The following is a 24,515-nucleotide window of genomic DNA, read 5'->3' on the forward strand; positions in this document are numbered from 1 at the left end:
TCGCTTCAGTGCCAGATACTGCTATGACAAGGTTTGCATTTCAAAACCAAAATAATTTTGCTTTATATCCTAGTGGCGATATTTAGGCAATATATATATATATATACACATATATATCTATCTATATCTATCTATCTATCTATCTATCTATCTATCTATCTATCTATCTATCTATCTATATATATATATATATTTGCACGACCCCCCCATGCACAGTTATTTTATTAATAATTTTACAACAAATGTTAAAGTGATATTATCAATGATGTTATAAAAGATGTCATTAGCACCGTAATATCTGAGGTAATTAGCAGGGCATGGTGAGGGTGCAAGTTCTAGTTACATTAGGGCACGAGTTATAGTTACTTGAAATAACTCTAACTATAACTGGTGCATTTCTAAGGTTTTATACAAGTAAATTCAGAACCTAACTATAACGTCCCTATAGCCTTTGGTTTTTTAAGTGAATTTCCATGTTTTTTTAAATTCTATTTCCTATATATAATGTCCCTGTAATCTTTGCTTTGTTCAGTGAATTTCTATTTTTTTTAACGTAAAGTATTTTTCACTACTATACGTTAATCCAACCACCGCTGCACACAGCCCTCAGCTGTGCACAGAGGGGGTTGGCCGCAGGGCCTGGCCTGTGGCCAGTCCCAGCGGCCAAGCCCTCTTACCACCAACCCAATGCTGCAAACAGCCTTTGTCCTTTCCAGAAGAGGAGCTTCAACTGTGGCACCTGCTACATTTATATTTTTAATTGCTTCCAGTTGAGGTTTAATTTCTGTGAAATGAGCACCTAGGCCAGACCAGCTTAGCCATTTAATTTTTTTTGTTTTGGCAGGGGAGGGGGGTCCACGCAGCATCCCTCCCCTGACAGATTTTGGCCCTGTGAACCCCATCCCCCAGGGCCCAGTCTTTTATTATGTGTTTTAATTTTGTTGGAGGGGGGCTGCGCGGACCCCCTTCCCTGGCCAATTTCAGCCCCAGGTACCCCATCCCTTCGAGCCCAGCCTCACCATATGCTTTATTTTTTAGGTGGGTCCCCTCCACCCAGCCGATTTCAGCCCCCGGATTCCCCACAGGGCCCCCAGTGTGCGTTGGAGACTGCGGGGGAGCCTGAAGGCCCCCCGCTGTCCAAGCCGGCATCATGCCTCCTGCGGGAGCTGGCATTGCTTTTGCACACAGGGACCTGCTAAAGATGCAGCTTCCTGTCTGCAAAAGCAATTGCTTCCTCTGATTCCCTACCCACGGACAGGAATACAGAGGAAGCCTCTGCTCATAGCAAATGAAAGCTGTTTGACATCTCTCACTTGCCACGAGCAGAGTCTTTGCTCTAACTTGGCGGGAACTGTCAAAGTTCTCACCAAGTTACAGCAAACAGCTAAGTCCTGGTGGTGGGCACCCCCGGACATAGCAGGAGCCAGCCCAGGGCCATTAATGGCTGCTTGAGGGGGGTCCCCCTCCAACATGTAAATAGCCCCGGGCAGGTGGTGGTCCCCATTGCAGGGGTCTGTGACAGACCCCCTTCAATCTTTAAATTCAGCCCCGGGGAGGTGGCAGTCCCTGGGGATGCAAGGGGCATGCGGCCCCTGCATTTCTTTCACTATTTGCCCTGAGGAGGTGGTGTTCTACAGGGCTGCGGAGGGCTGAGCAGCCCCCTGTATTTTATTCAATGTTTGCCCCAGGGATGTGGTGAACATGGTGGAGGGTCCCACGCAGCCCTCCTGCAGGTTTATCTCTGATCGCCCCCAGGAGGTGGCACTCCCCAGGGCTAATATAAGCCCATAAGAGAGAGGCCCTGTGCGCCCCTGTCGTTTTTAAAGTCCCAGGGACCCCGGGACCTCGCCCACCCGGAGACAAAATTAAAAAAAAGGTTGTAGAGCGCTCTTTAAAAAAAAAAAAAAACAGGAAAGTTAGCAGCCATACCAAAGCCAAAGCTATTGGCTTTGCCAATGCTTTTTTTAAATATGAAGAAGTTTAAGAGACTGTTGTGTCTTTTTTGAAGAGATTTCCAGTACTTTACGCTCATGCTTAGCTATACAATCTCTCACTGAGTACAGAGATGTTAAGATTTTCTCAGTTTATTGACCACTGTGTCCTTCATAATTTTAACTCTACATGGTATTTTTATTTATTATTTATTTTCCACACCACTCCCTGGCTACGTCACTTCTAGAGCATGACATCACATTTCTTTTCAGGACATTGACCTTGATGGCTTTGATGACCAAGAGCCTGTGCAAGTTGTATTTGTGAAAGTGATTTTTGATCAGCTTCTAATGAAAGAAATAATTGTATTTTCCCATTGTTTTCCCTTACTGTTCTACCCTACACAGGGCTCGTCTGGAGGCCTTTTCCGACCACAGTGCAAAACTGCAGCCTCCACTGCAAGAGATTGTTGATTGGCTCACCCAGAAGGATGAAGAAATGTCTGCACAGTTACCGCTACGTGGAGATGTCCTCCTGGTGCAACAAGGGAAGGAGAAACACATGGTATGTACAGCGATTTCTAAGACACGCTGAACTCTGCAGTAAGGATTGTTTTACTGTCCAATGGTAAAAATTGTGATTTAAGTGAACTTGTCGACTACAAAACGGAAATGCTGTCGCCATTTCCTGGTTAACATTTTTAACTAGAAATTTAGGTTCAATGGCTGTCCATCAAAGTGTACCAGCTCCAACACATACGCAACACACAACGTTACACACAATAAGGTTCTGGAATACTGTGTCATACTGTCACCAGCCTATTCTTGAATACAACCACGGTCACTGAACCTAACACCTTCCAATACCACAAAATCTGCCTTACACCTTAATTAGAATGCTTTAGGGCACTACCCAAACTTTTAAATGCCTGACTCTTAAGAAGCCTTCAACTCACCAAGTGGACCAATAAGATTTAAATATCCCAGACTCACCCTCTTCTCAGCACTTATTCCAAAACGGTTAAAATGTCCTGCTCCATCTGAGTCTAGTTCCTCACATTACATCTACCACTCACAACTAACGCTTGCAGGATTGCTCAGTGAGCTGAAATCTGGACGTTGACACATGTAGCACATGTAGCAAACTGAAGGTTACAAGTGCTGTGTACCACGGAGGTCAGTACACTGAGTACCATACATTGATTAATGACACCTAATTGCTTTGAGAAAGTGAATGAGAAGTTCTTCAATAGAACCAAACTGTTTAGGGTCACCAGCGTAAAATAGGTAGGCTTAATGATACACAAAAACGTAAGTTGATGTCTCCCCGATACAGAGAGAAAAAAAAATGGATTGTTGTGTGTGATTGTCCTACATTAGTACAATGCATGATGAAGAGGTTTGTTTTTGCTTAGCCATTATTAAGAGCGTATAGAATGAATCTATTTCCAAAGATAAATGTAAAGCACCTGTATGGATCCCACATTGGAAACAGAAAACAACCTAGGAAGTGACAGAATCAATCACGTTGAGTAGGATGCTTGTCTGCTGAAATCCTCTCCAGTTGAGGTGAAGACATCAGAACTCAATACCAGTTCGCTATGGTGTATATTGCTACTGATAATATCGCTTTGGTATTGTGGTGTATCAAGAGCAGATGACCAAGCAGCCGTTCTAGGCATGTTGTAGAAGAGACTAGATGATCAACACCACGGAGGCCAACATCCATTTGTAGTCTGCTGTCTCAGTGCTTAAAATAAAGATGGAACAGAACCTAAATGGGCTGACACCCGTGCCATTGCAATTACATTTTTATCTCCTCTACCTTGCCATTCACAATGCACATATTCTGCACCTCATAGAATATGACAGTGGATCCTCTCACCGCCAAAGCCAACCTCCACGAGGGACTGAAATCCATCGCCGAATGGATGAGCAACAGCCGCCTGAAACTTAACTCCGACAAGACGGAAGTCCTCATCCTTGGTCGCACCCCCTCGGCCTGGAACGACTCTTGGTGGCCCACCGCCCTGGGCCCCCCACCCACCCCAGCCAGCCATGCACGAAACCTCGGCTTCATCCTCGACTCTGCTCTCACCATGTCCAAACAGGTCAACGCTGTCTCCTCTTCCTGTTTTAACACCCTCCGCATGCTCCGCAGGATCTTCAAGTGGATTCCAACAGGAACCAGAAAGATGGTGACCCAAGCCCTCGTCAGTAGCAGACTCGACTACGGCAACGCACTCTACACAGGCATCCCAACAAAAGACATCAAACGACTCCAACGCATCCAGAACGCATCCGCCCGCCTGATCCTCGACATACCCCGCCGATGTCACATCTCCCACCACCTGAAGGACCTCCACTGGCTCCCCATGGACAAAAGGATCACCTTTAAACTCCTCACCCACGCACACAAGGCACTACACGACACCGGACCCACCTACCTGAACACCAGACTCAACTTCTACGTTCCCTCACGCCAACTACGCTCTGCCAACCTTGCCCTAGCCATCGTCCCCGAATCCAGCGAAAGACCTCTGGCGGCAGATCCTTCTCCCACCTCGCCGCCAAGACCTGGAACTCACTCCCGACCTCACTACGCCAGACCCAGGACCTCCTCACCTTCAGGAGACTCCTCAAGACATGGCTCTTCGAACGATAGCAGCGCCCCCGCCGCCCCCACCCCCCACCCAAGCGCCTCGAAACCCTAACGGGTACATAGCGCGCTTTATAAATTTAATGATTGATTGATTGATTGACCAGCAACTAAAGCATCAGTTTATGAGGACCTGATTGGGTTATACCATAATCCACAAGAGAACATGAGTTTGATGTGGCTTTTCCAGCCTTCGGAGAATATCTAGACATTGTAACAGTGGTACAATTAAAATACAGCTACCTATCGTTTGTGCTTAGTAGTTTAGGAAACTTGAACAGTCAACTGGCAGCCTATATTTGATTTTGACTTGATTTTACCAAAAAGTATAATAAATTTGGGAGTCAAAGATAAATTTAGAATGAATGTGGGGGACAAAAGTATAATTAGGTTGTATGCTCTTTCCAGTAAATGTTTAGTTATAATTACACCTGGCAGAAATGTAAATTACACTGGTGTAAATTGCACAATTTCGCGTTACACTTGTTACTGCGAGCAGCTGTTGTTCACTGTGCTCTTATATAAATGCATCCTCATGCCAAAAATAAATGCAAGGTCGCATTTTGTGCAAAATGAGGAATTTGCATTTTACGTACTTATGTGTATTTTCGTGTAATTTGCTGTAATTTTGGATAATTCTGCAAAAGCAACGTAGTGAATTTCGCACATCCATAGTCTTGTTAATCATGGTTTGTAGACTAGAGGCTTTTTTTCTTACAACATGCAATTAATTACACATAAGAGATCAACTTTTAACTTGTATTGTAATTCTTATTTTCATGTTTTTAAACCAGTGTCAAACTACTAAATATATAATTATTACGTTTGGTAATGTATGTTGTATTTATGCATATCATGTGGTATTTCTATAGCACCCAACTAGCCAAAAGGCAGCGGAGCGCTGTACAGGGTCAAAGACAGTAGCATCTGTAATTACTGTGTTTAAAAGCAGCAGGAGTATTGCAATGCACACCTATGTAAAACACGGTAGGATTACTATTAATATTAATAATAATCATAATAGCAATGTTGTCAATTTGGTTTTGATATGCTTTGAGATGATATCTTACATCTAGATTTAGCTTCACCTGCCCTCTCTGCCACGTTGAACTGGACTAAGCAGTCCCCCTTTTCAAAGTCAGCACCATGCAGGCCAGTAGAACAATCTCAGATTGCTAAAGTCCCAATCCTCAGTGTTAAAAAATTCCCCATCACTGTGAAAACTTCAACATAGCTCCAGCCCTCAACCTGCAGGCAACAAGAGTAGAATACCATCTTTGAATAGTCAAGAAAATGTGAATACCGCCTTTTATTTGTGGCCCTGCTGTATATTTTGTCATAGACCAGAACTTATCACCCGTCCTTGGTTCTCAACAGTAAGCAGACTCTTGGTTAGCAAAGTACGTGTTGGCAGGATTGTCCTCCTGGAGGCTGAGATGTAGAACAATGAGGTAGGCATAATAAGGAGAGTCTAACCTGAGACCTGGGAGCCTGCAAATAAATTCTCTGGAGCACCTATTCAGCAACTGATGTGGTGACATCACATAGCTTTCTTCTCTTTAATCAATGATAGAACAGGAAAATGTTATTAAAAAGACATGTAATTAGTCATCTTTGTAGATGAACTGGTTAAAATTCCACTTAAGCAGCAACATTTACAAATGTACATAAAAATTCGGTAGATGGTGTAATGTAGCAGTTGTCCAGTAGGTGAGTGCATGGTCTTTAGCCTATTGATTTATATTCACCAAAAGTTGAAGTTGAGGGCTGATTTGTTGTCCTTTGGGGGATAATGCACCACCTCCCTTGAACGTTATAGGAGTAGTGCTCTACTGGTTGGCCTCCCAGCAGCTTGATGTGTACTGGGCCCTGATTGGGCAGCTCAAAATACTTCTGGAAACATATTCCTGTTTGGCAGTGGTTGGATAGCTTTGTAATCGAAAGGACCGCAGAATCAACTGAACTGCAAAATTTGCAAAAACATAAATATTACATTATCTTGCTTCCATGAGCTGTGTCCTAGGTGAGAGGGTTCCCTATCATTCTGACCAGTATTGTCAGTGTAAAGTCTTTGGCCCTTTTCCCTGATGGTCATACTATATAAGTTTTACTCTGAGCCTTTCAGTGGTCAGCTCCACTTTTCATCCGTGACTAAAGGTCTATACTTCCACAGCTTTTGCCTAGTCTTTCTCACTTAACAAACGCTGAACATCCTTACTCGAAATGTGCGGCACACAATTTATTGCTGATACAATTATTAAATGCAGCATTTTGGCTCTGTTTCAAAGTTTTATCCTCCCTCTTGAATTCCCTTCCAACCAGAGTTTTTTTAGGAGCTTCTGTTTTTGTGTGCTTTTCTTCGATGGCGTTCACTGTGCTGAATAACTTTTCTAATTGAAGTGCACATGCTATAGAGACCACACTCAGATGCAATAATGGATGGCATGCCAGCCCAGGGGTAATTAGGAACAAATATTTCAGCTACTGGAAGACCATGTGTTGTTTTATGCTTCTCTGTTGTTATGTTATCTAAGTCTCCTGTGTCAAAACAAAGGGTTTGCATTGCTTTTTAAAAGTTCAAACCAGGTCAGGGAACTGAAGCAGCTTGACAGGAATGTGGAATGATGTAGTGGATATTACCTCTTGCAGCCTAGGTGCTATGTTGATTCTGCTAAATCTGTCCACCATGAACATGAATATGCATCATGCCTGCCTGCTACTTCTATGGCTGGTATAGTATGAACTCCCTCCCCTCTCTGCCATATGCCATATCTCTTCAATGGTCCCTAAGATCCACTCGGTGAGACCTAGTCCATTCGTCACACTAGTCTCTCCTCAGAACTTCTGAGAGAGCATTAGTAGTTCTCAGTTGGTATGCAACTGCCATGCCAGTGCCAGCCTGGTTTACAGTCACTTATCTTGGGGGGACATTTTGAAAATAATGAAATCTGGATGAGGTGGCATTGGCTCCATCTCAAAGCATCAACGACAGAGGTTATCTGCATCAGATATTTTGCCAGTAGATCAATGATTCTAACTAGAGAACAATCTATCTATAATTTAATTTTAAAGCTATTACTCCACAAGACAAAGTTATGAGCTGAGCACATATCCAAAACCTTGATATTTCCAATGGTCAAATATAACCAAGTCAATGAAGAGCTGATTTTGTGGAATGCATCTGGCGCGCAAAGGCCAAGTAGTAAGTTTGACCTCAAAGTTTAATTCAAGGATAGTGGCCAACAGAAACACAATTTTTGTCTTCATTTCCTTCATGTATACATCTTCATAAAAGGCCTCGGGTAACGATTTAACCAACTGAATTAAATCTGTCACTCTAAGGGGCATATTTACAAGCCTCTTGCACTGCCGGGTGCAGACCTTTTTGTAACATACCGGCAGCACTGAGTGCAGACCCATATATAAGAGGCCATGCAAAGCCACTTTGCATGGATTTTCATGGCCTCGTAGTTATGGTGTAAGGCAACACAGTGCAAGTTGCTGTGTTGGCTCACACTTCATTAGGGGGTGTTCCATGGGCATTGTGGTGGATTTTCCCATGCAACACACCCATGGGTTCTGACACATCCCAGATTTACAATAATCTGTAAGCCTGTGAATGCGTTGAAATCTTACACCTCCCCATGTCAGACACAACATGAAGAAATATCTTTATTTCTCCTTGTATTTCCTCTTTCTATGTGTGCTGCATTTTGCAGCACACATAGCAAGAGCAAAAAGCCTCCATTGATTGTTTTTGTGCAGGAAGGTGCCACTTCCTGCACAAAAAGATGCCTGAATTGGTCCTAGACAGCAAATTGTCTGCCAGCACAGGGAAAAGGACTGAAAATGCACTGTATTGTGTAAATATGGTGCACTTCTGCCTTTTCAAATTGCCATAGGGCAGCGTTGCAAAAATACTTGTGGCGCGGCCCTATGCCAATTTCATGTAAATATGCCCCTAAGATTCTTATGTGCTCTTTCCATTTTTTTAGCAAATTCATGTCCAGCAGGTAGGTTGCAGGTTCTTGGTGTTTCTCACAGATCTGTAGCTAATGCACTCAGACAGAAATAAGGCACAGCAACCACTGCTTATTAGCTGCTCACGAGTCTGAGTGGAGAATAGCCCCTCCATTGCTTTCCTGCAAATGATAGTCCAGTGGCTCACAATTTTGTATTGCTGTGCATGTGAAACATGGAATGCAGGGCAGTGGCCTCTGACCTCTCCAGTTGGTTGTGTAAAAAAGTCTGGTGCAGGTTGTACTCTTGAATGTAGAAATGTGTGGTACACTAATATAGTGGATGAAATATCTAAGGACAACATATTGAAAGGTAAGTGCACAGAGGGAAATATAGATTTACTATTCTTACCTCCACACCTATTTGTCTTGACTATATATTGTCAAGGTACATAGTTGTGGAAGTAGGTATTGAAAATCTATGCATACTTACCTTTCAATATTTGGCTGTGATATTTGTGCCCGCAATATCTTGGACCTGGTATTCAGGAGTCACAACCAGTGCGTCTGTAACTCCTCCACAGTCTCTCATGTTCTGCGTAAACTGATTACATGTGAGCGGATCATATGGGCCACAACAAGCAGGCACATCTCACTTATTCTTGCATTAATTTACAAAATGTGTCACTGTGATGTGTGGAATGTATGCACAGTAGAGGAAATTAATTATATTCCCTAGGCTTAGAATCAAAATCACATAATAATTGTTATTGGCTGCCTTCCCACTTGCAGCCTGAGTCTGAGATTTAGCTTTTGTCCTCCACTTTTCCTTGTATAGTACATTGTCATGACTGGTGCCATCAAAGTCCTGCATATATTAAACTACTTGCTGACAAAGAACATGCCCTAACCAGTGGTACTCTGGACAATGAACCAATGTACTGTTAGGACTCAGTACGATACATTTTGACCACTGCTCCCCATGTCTATAGTCAAGCCTATTATTCTCTTTTTCCTAAAAATATAGGGCCTGATTTAGATCTTGGCAGCAGGATTACTCTGTCACAAATGTGACGAATATCCTGTCCGCCTTATTAAGATCTCCATAGGAGGACGGTATATCTGTCACATTTGTGACAGAGTATTCCCCTCCGCCAAGATTTAAATCAGGCCCCTAGTGCCTTTCTGTTGAACCTGACATCTGTGGTGTGGTTTACCCCCAAACCTTTGCGTTCCAGCTTCCTGTTTTTGCTGACTTTGTTTTTGCTAGCTTTAGGACTTTCTACACATTACCACTGGTACCCAGTGCTAAAGTACTTGTGCTCTCTTTAAACCTGGTAACATTGGCTTACACCCAAATGGCACATTTAATTTACTTGTATGTCGCTATTAACATGCTCTTACATCTACCTAGGGAATGAAAATTAAATGCTACTAATGGGCCTGCAGCACCGATTGTGCCACCCACTTCAGTTGTCCTTTAAACATGCCTCAGGCCTGACACAGCAGCTTGTGTGTGCAGTTTAACCTGCCATTTTGACCTGGCAAAATAAACCGTTTGCCAGGCCTAAACCTTACTTTTTAATACATATAAGTCACCTCTAGGGTTCGCCTTAAATAGTCCAGATGGCAGGGTACAGTATATTAAAAAAGTGGAAAATTATGTACTTTTAACGTTGACATGTTCTGGTAGTGAAAACCCCTTCAAGTCATTTTTCACTACAGCAAGCCCTACTTCTCCCATAGGATAACATTGAGTTAACTTATTACGTTTAATAGCTGATAACGTTTAGTTGGGCTCAGGTAGAAGTGTCGAGTTTGGTGTCTGAAGAATTGTAATTTAAAGCCCTCTTTAACTGTAACATTGGATTGTAAGTAACAGCTCTGAAAATACCACTTTTTGAAAGTTGGCATTTTCTTGTCCCAAACATTTGGGTCCAGATGTATAAAAGGATCTTACCCATTTTGTGTCTATGGGAAAAAGCTTTAGTACATATGGGCCTTGGTGCCTGAAGCCTGTTTAGTTGGTCACATGATTAGGTGTAGCTGGTAACTGGTCTTTGAGCATTGCTCCCAGACATTGATTCAAAGGGCCATAGGTGTTGGCAGGATGGGCCATCTCTTACTTGATGAGGGGAGGAGCTTTGATCTCTGCCTCTGAAACATAGTTTGATTACTGGATTTCATGATGTAAAGATCTTGACTTAATAAGTACACTTAAATTGGTCGCTTTTTTGCACCTCGCTTTTGAAATATGCAGCGACTGAGGGTGCATATTTATGAGCCCCTTGTGCTGCTGTAGTGTCACTTTTTGTGGCGCAGCAGCGGCACAAACCTTCAAATCCTATCTATGAGGCCACGCAAAGCCATTTTGCATGGCTTTGAATGGCCTCATAGCTATGGAGGCAAATCGGGTGGTGTTGGGTACTCTCATGCAAAACCCATGGATTTTGATGCATCCCCAGATTTACACAACCTTGTAAACCTGGGGATGCGCCAAAACCTTATGCATCCTAAGGGACGGCACAACAAGGTGAAATATCTTTATTTCTCCTCGTTTTTTACTCTTTCTCTGTGTGCTGCACTGTGCAGCACACATAGAGGAAAGAACCTCCCAGGATTGTTTTTGTGCAGGAAGGTACTCCTTCCTACACAAAAACAATCCTGCATGCAATGCAAGCACTCTTGCAGTATGGTGCTAGCGTCTGTGTTAGCTCTAGGCTGCCGAAATGGCGCCAGCGCAGGGGGAAAAGACAGGAATGTGTCACATGCCATAGATACAGCGCATTCCTGCCCTTTCCCTTTGATGCAGGGCAGGGAAGCAAGGTGACTTGCTGTGCTGCCCTGCGCCAAAACCCATAAATATGGGTGGAGGCTTGTATTTTTGCCTCATATTCTCCAGTTAATGATGCTCACCCCCAAGCCTATGTCTCAATCATGCTATAAAATGAGTCATCTCAGGCCTGCTGATCTGTCCATGAGGATTTAATTTTACTCATCAGTATACATTAAAAATCGTTATCGTGCATGGGACAATAACGCCTCTAAAAAGCGTTGTGTCACTTTGTAAATACATCTGGAAAGAAAAATTACTGACTCTACTCTGGCGTTGAGTATAAATTCACTTCTCACTGGTGTCGAAATTAATGAACTGGAAATTAATTTACTTAGATTCTGATTCTAATATATATTTTTGTAGAGGTTAAATAGTGTTTGTGACACCCATTCAACTGAACCTTTTCATAGATTAAAGAACTCACTTCAACATCACACATTATTAATGGAGCACTTTACTTTAAACAACAGTAAAATAAAAGAGGTGGATGTTAAGCCAGAGATCTTCAGGTAAATTGTTTCAAAATCTTGAACTTTAGATATTCAGACATTTTTGCATTGGGGATTTTAAAGAGTATGCATGCTTTGCTTTTAGTTTCTCTCGCCCTATGATGTGCATTTATCTTTTTTATATAAGTGGAAAGTCCAAGATGGATGACTTTCTAGGGAATACAGGTTATTTTGGACTGGTTCATGGCTTTCAGTGGGAGCCAGGATACATCTCTTCAATCTGGGTGTGAAATGATTGATTTTCATTCCTTTTACAAGTGATACAACAGCATGGAGAGTGACATTCAGGGAAGATAGTGCAGAATTAGGATTTTGCTGTTATTAACTGTTATGTCATATTAGTTCTTGCTTTTGTATTTGAGCTATACCCCAACACACATTTGTAAACAAATACATATTATCGTCCATATATTTAAGGAATACCACCAAGTACCTGATAGCACAAAGAAACTAATCAACAATGCCAAACAACTCAAGGAAGCCCACGCATTGTAATTCAGCAGTGCAATGACAGGTAATTATGCTCGATTCACGCATGTCAGAGACCCAATCAGACAAATGGAGGAAAAGAGGAAGGGGAGGAGCTAATGATGGAGGATGTCAAGGAGAAGAAAGCCAGGAGTGAGGATGAAAGTATGAGGAGTGCTGTAAGGCACATATTTTTGAATTGAAAATGTTGCAAAATAAACAAAACAGCAAAATTTAAATTTCTTCCGTGTGCCACCCCCTGGCCTAGCAACTGATGCCAAGAGGCATTACATGCCTTACTCGTGAGCTGTTAAAATACTTAATGAATGACTCCTGTCTTTGAGCCAAGGGTCCCTGCCGTCAGGCATCCCAAGGACCACTGTTGTGGCAACTCCTCTTTCGCCTACTGGCTGCCCTTATCTATTACCGATGCCGTTGCGTCATGTTATTTGATGTGAATCCCTTCCCCCCTTTGTGAGCAGTGGCTGCAATGCCTACTTTCAGGTCGGTGTGGGTGGGTGGGTTGTTTGCAGTCGACAAATGACCGCTGGTCCCAGTCTCAGCCTTTAGACTTCAGGAGGGGGTCAATCCCATCTCCTGATATTGGTTCCTTCAAAATGACCTTGGCCATTCTGGAGTACAGGTTTTGCCACTTCAAGGTACAGCAGCTACCTGTGGAAGTCAAAGAGTAGATGGTGGGGTGCATATGTTTTCTGCTTCCACGCTCCTCTTACTCCTTTTCCCTAATGTCCATACGTCTTGGAGCCATTGGGGTATGTTAGCCGTGGTTCCCTTCGCATCCCTGGCCCGCTCTTTGTCTCCTCAAAACAAGATTCAACCTGGCATAGCCATGAAAATAAGTTACATTTTTGCTGTAGGCAAAAATCTACCTTTTGATTCTGTCTTCCTGCTTGTTGAACGAAAGTGACCTTCCAATGAATTGGAACAACACTATGGTACTAGAAGATGGAGCACACTGAAAACAGCATGTGCCTGTCAAAGACAACCATCTAAGGATTGACAAACTTCATCTCCACACCGTTTGAAGACATACAAAATCTTAACATTTCAGGTGCAATCAGGCACTGCAACTGAAAGTTATAAAATGCATGTAAACTGCCATTCCGTAGTCAAGAAACAAAACTCTGACTACAACAGAGTCATACATCGAGACATTTAACTCGTTAACTGCTTAGACTTTGCCACCCCAGTGATAAGTCCTTTTTTTTGCTGTTTGGGGTACTTTGCACTTAGCTTGCCATAACTTTTCCCACATAAGGTATCCATGCCAAATTGGCGCCCTGTTTTTCCCAATATCTTGGGAATTCTAAAGGTGGCCTGGTTTTGTTTATTCCCCTGGAGGTGACTATGAAAAAAGCCACAATATAACTACATTTTGGGTTTTTTGGGGGGTGAAACATGGGAAAAGGTACTCTGCATAAAATTATCTGTTTTTTTCCTAAAACGGCATCAACGAAAAATTTGCTGTGCTAAAAACACAATATTCTCGGTTTCCAGGAACTGGCAGATTTGTATCATAAAGCGTTTTTTTTTACTACAGCTTTTGCATTTTTCTAAGAAGTAGCTAATTTTTTTTAAAGTTTGTGCTTTCAACCTTCTTCCAATTTGTGGTGGAAACATGTGAAACCCATGTTTGATGCCCGAAAGCTATACACATCTGAAAAGTAACTGTTGAAATAAAAACATATGAAAAATGGGTAGGAAAAAACAGCCATTTCATATGCAAGTTTTTGTCACAATTAACACTTTACAAAAGCAATACACCAGTATATCCACTAGACTCTTCAGGTTGCGGGTGTATAGGGTTTGTAGGGTCTCTAAAAACCTGAGGTAGCCAGAGCCAGCAACTAAGCTGCACCTTATAATGGTTTTTCATTGTGTAGTGAGTATAGAGTAGTTCATGTGGTAAAATATAAAAAGTGAAAAATGGGTATGAAGGACACCTCTGTATTTTTAAAATGGTCACTAAATACTGAGTTTAGGAGTGGTGGTTATTTGTACATCTCTGAATTTGTGAGTACCCATACTAGCTTGTGATTCAGAGGGCATTTTGCAAAATGTGTTCTTTTTTCACTCTGGCTTCAACTGGAAAGGCACACATGCAAAGAAATCTAATTGGTAATAACACATGTTCTGCTATTCTGTGTTCCCACGGGTCTCCTGATAAAAATTTAACTTTTGTGGCTTAGCCTGTGGCTTAGCCTTGCACCTGCGAAACAATACACCCCAAAATGCGACCTGGAAGCATCATAATTTACCCCTACAGAATCCATGCTTTTTAAAATAAACATGGGTAGCTGTGGGTTTTAGGTCTAACCTCAGCTTAAACTCAGGAACCCTACCATACCCAGACATTTCTGAAAATTAGACACCTGGAAGTGTCCATGGTGGTGTGACTTCTGGAAAGTTCTGGCCTATGTTGCGATTCACAAATTTCCTACCACCCAGTATTACCCCAAGTCTTTTGATAAAAATGATACCGCTGACAGGAAAGGGCCGAAGACACAGTGAAGATGCATCACTATTTTGGACTGAAAACAAACCAATTGGCTAGCTGTGAATCTTGGGTGCTAGCTCAGCCTGGCACCTGGGGAAACCAACCAGACCAGCACATTTCTGAAAAGTAGACACCCAGGAGCAGCTGGAGTGACATGACTCATGTGGCTCACATAGACGATTTGACAGAGAAGCCATTACAAACCTCAAACTTTGGCTAAAACACACATTTTTCTCACATATCCATGATGAAAATTTCTAGAATCAGTGGGGAACCACAAATGCCCTACCACCCAGTATTCCCCCAAGTCTTTTGATAAAAAATGGTGCCTCCCTTGGGTGGGTGGACCTAGCCTCAGTGACAGGAAGAGTCCCAAAATACTATACAGGCACATTCATTTTTTCCACTGAAAACCGGTCCTTCTTTTGCAATTTAGTTAGCTGTAGATTTTGAGCCCTAGCTCAGCTGGCACCTAGGGAAACCTATGAAACCCAAACGTGCCTGAAAACTAGACACCCGGGAGAGGCCAGGATGGCATGACCTGTTTGGCTCTCATGAGGGTATTTTACCCATTGCAAACACAAATCTGTTCCAAAAGCACACATTTTCATCAGGTTTCTGTAATTCAAAGTCCTAGAATCTACAGGGAGTCACAAATTTTCTTCCCACAGTGTCCTTATAAAAATGGTAACTCACTTGTTTGAGGGAGCCTACAGCAGTGACAGGAAAGTGCCCAAAATGCGTCATGGACACATCAACTTTTTCCACTGAAAGCACACTCTTTTTGTAATTTATTTAGCTGTGGACATTGAGCCTTAGCTCAGCTGGCACCTAGGGAAACCTACCAGACCGGCATATTTCTGAATACTAGACACCCAGGAAAGTCCAGGCGGCATGACTTATGTGGCTCCCACCAGGTTATTTTACCCAGAAGCCCTTGCTAATCTCTAATTTAGACTGATATTTCTGTGCTAGAAAGTTCTGAAATGTGAAGGGATCCACAAAGTTTCTACCACAGAGTTCCCACAGTCTCCTGATAACAACAGTACCCCACAATTGTCAACATTTACTAATGCCTTCTATGGCAGCTACCTGAAGCTCAAGAAGACATGTCTTTCATGCACCTTTAACACAGTCACTGTGCTAAATGCAACTCCTTACCATTTGTGTGTGTAAGTTAGATGGTGTCAAAGGATGCATTGAAGCCTAGATTCCATAATTGGAGTGAGCATATCCGATTATTAAAATTAAGATAAACATACTGGGAAAGACTGGCCTAAGTTCCCTAATGGGCACCTCAAAAACTACTAAAGACTTCATGTTCTGCTGCACAGGGTACTCTGTGACAATGTTAGCTATGTTCCACCCACCGTTATGTCTAGTGCTGTGACTGTAATGTACTGGTCATACATCAAACAGAACATCTACCTTGTTCTGATAGTGGATAAATAAATCAATCGGGCCATAAGCAACTCAAAGATTTTCTCAACATCACAGAAACAATTTGAAAGGCTGCTTGCCTAGTGAAGTAGTGGCCAATGGAAGGTATGTATTCATGCACAATGACTCAAAGGGTATATTGTAGGACAGCTCCACTTCATTGAATTTCCCAATACTTCACTTTTCAAAGGAATAATGTAAAGCAAGGTGGAAAACATAGGCCTGGTTGAGATGGGCACTTGGTACAGTAACAATAAGTCTCCCACATCCTTCCTTGCTTAGAGCAGACTCTGCAACAACAACATGGTTGAGTGTTTGTCGCTATTGCTGGAATGCTGCCTGCAAAGTGCCGATCCTGAAGCCTTGCCACTTCCTCCACAGTAAAGTGGAGACTACTGCTTCTTCAGCAGTAAGACTTTCAATGACGCTCAATTGAAATTCAAGGAAAGACACCGGTCTTCCTGTGGTGGTCTGATGGTAAACAACTTAAGGAGTGTATGTTGCCAACTGGATCAGGTTGGTAAACAGCTTCTTATACCATATGCAAATTTTATGACTTGCTTTGTTTCATGAAAATGCCTGGTAATTTTTATCCACTCCACCCAGGTACTTATTGTAATCAAGTACACAGGTGTGCTTGTGAATTTCAGCCAACTGACCCCATACAATGATCAGGAAAGTTCTCTCGTCTTGGTTTGTATTGTGCACATACACTTTCTACCTATCTGAGAATTTGACTGCAAGCAGTTCGTTGTATTGCAACATAGTGCTCTTGGATTTCTGGAGCTTCTCACAAACAAGCTCTTGCAGAAATCCTTAGCTGCAACATCAAACTGCAATGTATTCCACAGTGCCAGCTTTGTACAGCTCACATAACAGCTCTACTGCCATATCAGGGAGTATTTGGACACGCTCCCATAAAATCTTTGTAGTGACTCCTAACATGGAAGGACAGCCTACAGTATTTAGAACAGAGCCCTTCCCTCCAAACACTCCCACAGTGTATACATAACCAGTAGTGCTCTCACACAGCATATACATTTTGATGTCATAACAAGCTCTTGTTCTTGGTATGTACTGTCTGAACAGCAGCACCTCTTTGTACAGGATTAAGGACTCACCATGACTATATTTTTCCAGAAGTGTAAATCTTTGGAAACCCTGCAGATAATTGTTCCACGATAGGCTCAATTTTAAATAACCTGTCATGGTCTGGATGGTCCTTGGCCAATGCAGAAGAATTATCATTGAAATACAGCATATTCTGCAATAGCAATAACCGATCTCTTCTCATGACCAGTGCAAAGCTAGGTGTTAGCCAGATCATCTGAGCAGAGCAGCAGAACTGTTTGACGCTTGGTTTGTGCACTATCCCATTTTTAACGTAAGGCCCAGAAACTTCTTCAACTCCCCAAGTAAAGTGAGAGTCCACCAATGTGCCCTAGAATGAGGCCTGAGTGCTTCCATGCACCCCTGGAAACATTTCGGCACACAGATATAATTGGTGTACAGTTTTATTAAGGAAAGCAAAATCCAAAAAGAGATGCAAAATCAGTTTGCTGTATTGACTTACATCCAGCATCTTCAGTGGATGGAGGAATTTAGGGCTGCACTTAACTGGGGTTTTGCCAAGTGAGCACTCTGTATGTGCTTGCTTCTGCACATGTCACCTCTTGGTGCTGGTCTTCCCTGCTGTCTGTTCTCCACTGCACAGATAATGCTCGTACTGGCTGAAAAAATTGCTTCCAGATTATGCTTCATTTTAATCTACCCCAGATGCTGTGTCAGTATCTGATTCTGCCTCAGAAATGTCCTTCGTAACAAAAGTTAACACCTGGGCAGCAGCTATCCACAAAGATGCAAGTTACGATGGCTGTCTACACCCTGTCTAAAACATTTCCTTCTAAAACACTGCCCAAATAGAAGGTGGAAATATGGCTCTAAGACAGTCAGTGAGTGTGTGTAACTGTAAGATGTTCGTGATAAAGTGTAAAAGCACTTAGTTTATCGATGGGTGGACGTGTGCATCTGTGAGATGTTTGTGATTTTGTAAAAAAAATATTACTTCACCCTGCCACATATCCACAACCACAGCATACTTTGAAGTGCAAGGAGGGAGCCAACTCCAGCCATTATTCATGTATTATGGCACTGGTATGTAGCATAGAAACTTTTAGGTGAAAGACAACTAAAAGGAAAATCCTACTCAGGCAGGCCCACAAACTAGGATTGGGCACAAAAATAAAAGTATCCCTCATTAGCAAATCAGACAGCTAAACAGCCATTTGCAAAGCCAATATGTCTGAAGATCGAACGTTCTCAGCCTTTTAGCTTTGTGAATGCTTGTTTTGTCATGTCCCATTGCCAGACTAAAATTATTTTCCTAAAGGCAAAAATCTACCTTTGATCCCAAGAAACACACGTTCATATAGTAATCCCTGCAACTGAAGACTCCCATTTTGTGTGCTCCTTGTGCAAATTCACAATGCTGTCACTCACAGTGAAGTTACACTATGACAGAAGTGGCATGACCAAATGCCCCAAGCTGCAGTGGTTGGAAGAATAATGTGAATGACACAACAGTCCAATAGATAAAGAGGGATTTCTACAAACCCTTATGACACAGCAGACTAATGGATAAAAACGCCTATATGTCAAGAGAGCCAACTCCCTAACAACATTTTTTAAATGTGTGTATTCTTAGGAAAAAATATGCTTTAAAAAAACTTGTATGGGCACAAAGGGGGTTGACCTGTGTGTCAGAAGGGCTGAACCCCCAACAACACTTTTTTTAAATCTGTTTTTTCCCCTAGGAGTTCGGTCGGCCCTCAAATGGAAAACATGCATTTCAAAAATATATTTTTGGGATCTGGGGGGCGGGCGGCGACCCGTTTCTCAGGAGAGCTGATCCCTAAAAATGACCTTTGTTTTTTATTTCCCCTAGAAGCACAATGATGTCCCCTTAGAAAAACCAGGAAAAACACCTACACAATACAAAAAATGGCCTCGGGGGCGGCTTGTATGCCAGAGAGGCCACCATCCCTCAAACAAATAAACTCCTGCTGGACTAGTGGGTTTCCTACTTGTAGATTGCAGCACTCTTGCATCACTAGAAAGGGTAGACCCTCTTTTCTAATTATGCCTTCCTGAAACATGGGGAGGCCATTTTTGGCAAGAAATCCACACTGGATATAGTGGCAAGAACTCACCTGCTTCTGGAACCCATGGCCAGTGGAGAATTGTGACATCAGCACAGCACGCTGATGTCACATATGGGTGGTAGAGGGGCTGGGTCTGAAGAGGAAGCACTTCTACTTTGCCCTCACCCTTGGGATTATAAAAACGGAAATCTCCATTGTGAACACTGGAGGTTCCCTATAAACCATCCCCAGTGTTGGCCAGGATGCGATGGGGATGGAGTGCAGGTGTCCATCGTTGGCCAATGTCCTCACTAATGGGGTTGATAATGAAATGTAAATAATACTGCATAGGCATAATTCAGTATTGAAATGAACTTTTCAAACAGAACTGAAGGTCCAAGTTGGGCCATTTGTTCATTGGTTTAACACAAAAGTACTGTAGCTTGAGACGTCTTGTGTGATGTGGACAAACAACATTATTGACATGTGTCATTGGAAGTTCAGGCATGAACCTAAAACAGAGAGGAAAATCTAGGTGATCTACATAATTACTTATCAAATAAGTGCATACTCTTAAAGACATTGTGCCCAAATACTGAGATTTATGATACTCAAAAACATTTCACAAACATTGTTTCAGGGTGGCCCTCATAAAAAGGAGTATATTCACGTTGCAAATTAATTCAGATAGTAACTGCCTAGCTGTAGAATAGTAAAGAATATTATTATACACTTGCAGGTCAATCTGATCTTCTATTTCAGTGAGAAGTAACCAGCCAAACTTTGTAACATATCATCCTAAATCAGTAATGGGCAAAATGACCACAGATAAAAAACGGCCTCCAAGTCTGAGCCTCCTAATACAGCTCCTGCCAAAATGTCATAAGATGAAGACATCTGCAGCTGAGTCTTCACCCTCCGCCATTTGGCATGTCTGATCAATAAATACTGGGTCCCAGGTGGAGAGCAATTGCTCAGAAGTTTTGAAAACTATTTACATACAAGAAATATACTGTTAAGCAAGTATGTGATATATTGCATAATCTCATAGGAAATTATATGGAAGACATTATTAACCAATTTCCTTCAAATGAGGCTCAAACAAATGAAGATCTACTCAACTGCCTAAATAAGTGATTCGAATCACGACATAGCATAGATTTTGAGGGATACACCTTTAATACAGTACGTCAAGGTACAGCTGTATAAATCGACAAATTTGCTTCACATATGAGAAATGTGGTTTCTTATTGTCATTTTCATAAATTTGAGCATGAATCCATTATTTGCCTACAGATCACCTGAGTTTGCTACTCAATCAAATTTAGAAAACAACGTTGCTATAAGGACAGCTGGAGCTTCCAAAGATTTTATAAGTGGCCCATACAGAAGTGTTCACATGAATACTAAGTGCAGCAGAACTATGGCCCAAGCATGCCCAGTGACAAACCGTAGCACTAATGTGTAAGACAAATTGTCAGACCTGAGAAAAAGGGAGAAGCAGTGTTGATATGTGGTAATTGATATTTCCACATTGAGGTGTGAGACCAGCTATGGGCCATAGGTATAATAAGTGTGAGAGTGAGAATAATATTTATGAATGTCTGTAGAACTGGTGTTCACACAAGCTAAAAAAAAAAGTGGAACGAGTGAGGTGTGGTCACAAGAACAGAATACATTCACCTCATGTTAAGCAAATGGGCAGTCAAGAAGGTGCCCCATCTGATGACACATCTTCAGAATTGTTAGTGAAAGGTTCTACATCATACAAGGAGTGATTCTTGATGAAATCAACTTTAACTGTGAACACATCAATCCTCTAGCTCAGTGACAAATAAAGAAGACAACATCAGCTTACTTGAAATAGGGACAAGAAAGTGTCACATTTGTCTTGGACAGTAGGGTAATGTATAATATAATGTGCACTTTAGAGATTGCTAATATGGTGACCAAACAGATCCTTGAGTCATCACATGCCAATGTTTTTCAATAAGGTTTCCTGCAAGCCTGTCATTTACTTTGGAAAATCTAAAGAAACTCTGACATGTGGTTGTACAACCTTGAAAAATGAAATACTTGTACTGTAGAGAAAAGTGCCTGCTTTTTCCTTGCTGAGCAATGTCATGTCACAAGTAATGGGCTTAGTCACCACGAAATTCAACATGTCATCCAAGCATTCAATTCTAAGAAATATTCCCTTCTCTCTTTAACAGCCTATGGAAGTTAAGGGACACTCATATCACATTGCACATTTACAAATCTCTACCACTGCATCTCCAGAAGATGAATTGAGTCAAGAGATCATTGAACCAATGTCAGGCCCCACATCTTGGATGACCCTAGTTGTAGCAATACTCAAGAAAGTCAGCGTAAAAATGTGCTTTTTTATTGACATACTCCTACCCAAAACAGCAATGGAAATTCAAGTATACCCAGGACTGCTCCTCAGTAAATTGATCAGCTACCTCAACAGAGCTTCAGTCTTCTCCAAACAGGATCTACTCATGCACCACTGCAAGTTTTAGTTGGACGAATATTCTATACCCATAACAACTTTTTCCGGTCACATGGGTTTTTTGTGGTTCAAAAGACACAGCTTTGGAATGTTTTCCATGGCTTACATTTTTCTGGAATACATTAGAAAAATCATCAGGCATGTAAGACAATACTTCATCGGCCAGTCAGAAGAGTATGACCAAGCCCAGTTAGCAGTTATAATCTATTTGGAAAAGTCAGAGCAGAATAGAAGGTAAAAGCATTGACTCAACAGCAGACAACTGGGATAGATAACAAACACATCTACTCCCAAGAAAGTGTTGGCCTAAAGTACACATTAAGTATATGATATTTAGTGGAAATATTAGGTCTGCAGATAGAGAGGTAAAATACTAAAAACAGTAAAACAGACTAGGTTGATGCAGATTTCTGTCCACCAAGGATTATGTCAGATTCTTCAGGTGTATTGTGTTATACCATATGACTCTAAGCTTCCAGCTAAAATAATGTTTGGTCAATCAAGTTACACTTCCCTCCCATAAGTGAACACTTTACCACCAGTTAAAAACGAGAAGCTTGCTGAAGCCGATTAAACAATTAAAGCCAAAATCAAACAATAAACTGACCAGAGCCATTATGCAAGTTTATCCTACCTCAGTGCCTGAGACTGGGTAATGATACATCAGAGAAAAGTTAGAAAATCATACCTACCTTTCTAAAATACCTCTTCAAAGTTTTTGCATGTGAAAGGTACTATAAAACGTTTTACATTTATGTTTTACATTTTTACGTTTATGTTTACGTAAAGGTACTATAGGATTTGCACAGGATGAGTGAAAGATAATTACTTAAATTATTTCATATTTCAAGACTTTTAAGGAGCGCATTTTGAATGGCACATTTGAAACACCACTTTGTGTAAAGGAGGAAATCCCGTTAGGGGAGGACGCTTATGAGTTCAGGTCAGATAATGATGATCTGAATAAGCTGTGGACCATCCTGTGAGTGAAGCTGGTAGTAATGCAAATCCAGCTCAATCACATAAACACCACTGTAATTGAGCAGATATGAACTCTTGGTCCTGTTAAGAAATATCATCAGCTGTGTTTCTAATCAATTTTCTCTTTTTTTCTCTTTCTTTCCTTTTTTTAAGAAAGGAGGTGCCAGATCATTGTGACAGGCATTATAACTTCTTCATGTCAGAGATAGTCAGTGTTGGAAACGGGGTCTCTAGTTGGCAGAGGTATGCACCTTGTACAAATAGGGACCACAACCCTGATCTGGATAAGTCAGATGCACACTTTAAATTAACCTGTGCGCACCCTCTGGTAGCTTGGTGCAGAGCAGGCAGGCTTAACTTAAGTGGCAATGTGTAAAGTATTTGTGCAACACACAATAACACAGAGAAACACCAAAAAAAAGACTCCACTTCAATTTAGAAAATTAGAGGATATTTATCTGAGCAAATTAAGACCAAAAGGACATAAATCCAATCAATAGGTTATGAGGTATTCACTTTTAAATAGATCAAGCCGTGCTTTCAGAAGTATATAAGCTTTTCAAGGTATGTATATTACGTTTTTTCTAGAAGCCAGTACACTTCTATTAGGTAATTTATGGGCCCGCTGGGGGTTCGGCGGCGCTCTCCTCCGTAGAGCGGTCAGCTTGTAATTAGTCTCTTTTGGAGGAGTACCAGTATGGCTGTGAGGATCGCAGCAACAACACAACGGGGCTTCTAGTGGCTGGCCACAACACAAGGATCATAGGGACACCCAGCGGGGAAAGACACATGGCATAGTCACAAAGACTGCTCAGGTCTAACCGCTCACCAATGCAAACACAGGTATGCAGCTGCAAGAACCTAAGCACAGTGGTGAGGACCACTCGGATCCAGCCACACATCAAGGCAGTCAGAGGCATGCAGCCGTGAGGGGTGCAGCACGATGGTGAGGACCGCTTGTGTCCAGCGGCTCTTAACACAAAGTACATTGTAGGAAGAGTGGTCTCCGGTACAGCGCTCCTGCTGAGGGGCTGGTATTATGATCAGTCGGTTGACTTCAGTAGCAAGATGATATCAGTGAGGTTGTGCTGGAGGGGAACATGGCCCTCTGAACCTGTGGCAATTGCGCAGCACTGCAGTTCCCCAGATGCAGAGAGAACATCCCAAAGGAGTTGATGAGATCTTTGATGTCCCTGAGATCTCGGGAAGAACATGGGGCAATCCAGCAAGCCCTTGGAAACACTCTGGATGTAGTCTTTAGGTTCCTTTGGAAGAGCAGATGTCAGCAGGCTTCAGGGCAGCGCAGCGAAGCAGGACAGTAGTTCCTGGGAACTTCCAGGCACAGTGAAGTGGCAATCCTTTCAGCACAGCAGACTTTATTCCAGCAGAGTTTCTTTCTGGCCAAGAAGCATACTCAATTCAGGGGGTCAGAGACCCAGTACTTATACAAAAAAGTGCCTTTGATGTGGCAGATGACTTCAAAGGATCTCTGTGAAGTGTACAGGTCCCCCTTTCAGCCCAGCCCTGGCTCCACACTATCAGGGGTAATCAGCCCTTTT

General features: G+C 42.1%; 1 protein-coding gene across 1 annotated transcript in view; it reads left to right on the forward strand.

Moving 5' to 3' along the window:
• Positions 1-24,515, forward strand: part of DRP2 (dystrophin related protein 2) — a 633,012-nt gene that overhangs the window by 241,427 nt on the left and 367,070 nt on the right. Inside the window, exon 3 of the mRNA XM_069213379.1 lies at positions 2,340-2,496. Within this exon, the coding sequence (XP_069069480.1) occupies positions 2,340-2,496 (157 nt within the window). The remainder of the gene's footprint in view (positions 1-2,339; positions 2,497-24,515) is intronic.

This window comes from Pleurodeles waltl, chromosome 2_1 (genome assembly GCF_031143425.1).
Source record: "Pleurodeles waltl isolate 20211129_DDA chromosome 2_1, aPleWal1.hap1.20221129, whole genome shotgun sequence".
NCBI classification, from domain to species: Eukaryota; Metazoa; Chordata; class Amphibia; order Caudata; family Salamandridae; genus Pleurodeles; species Pleurodeles waltl.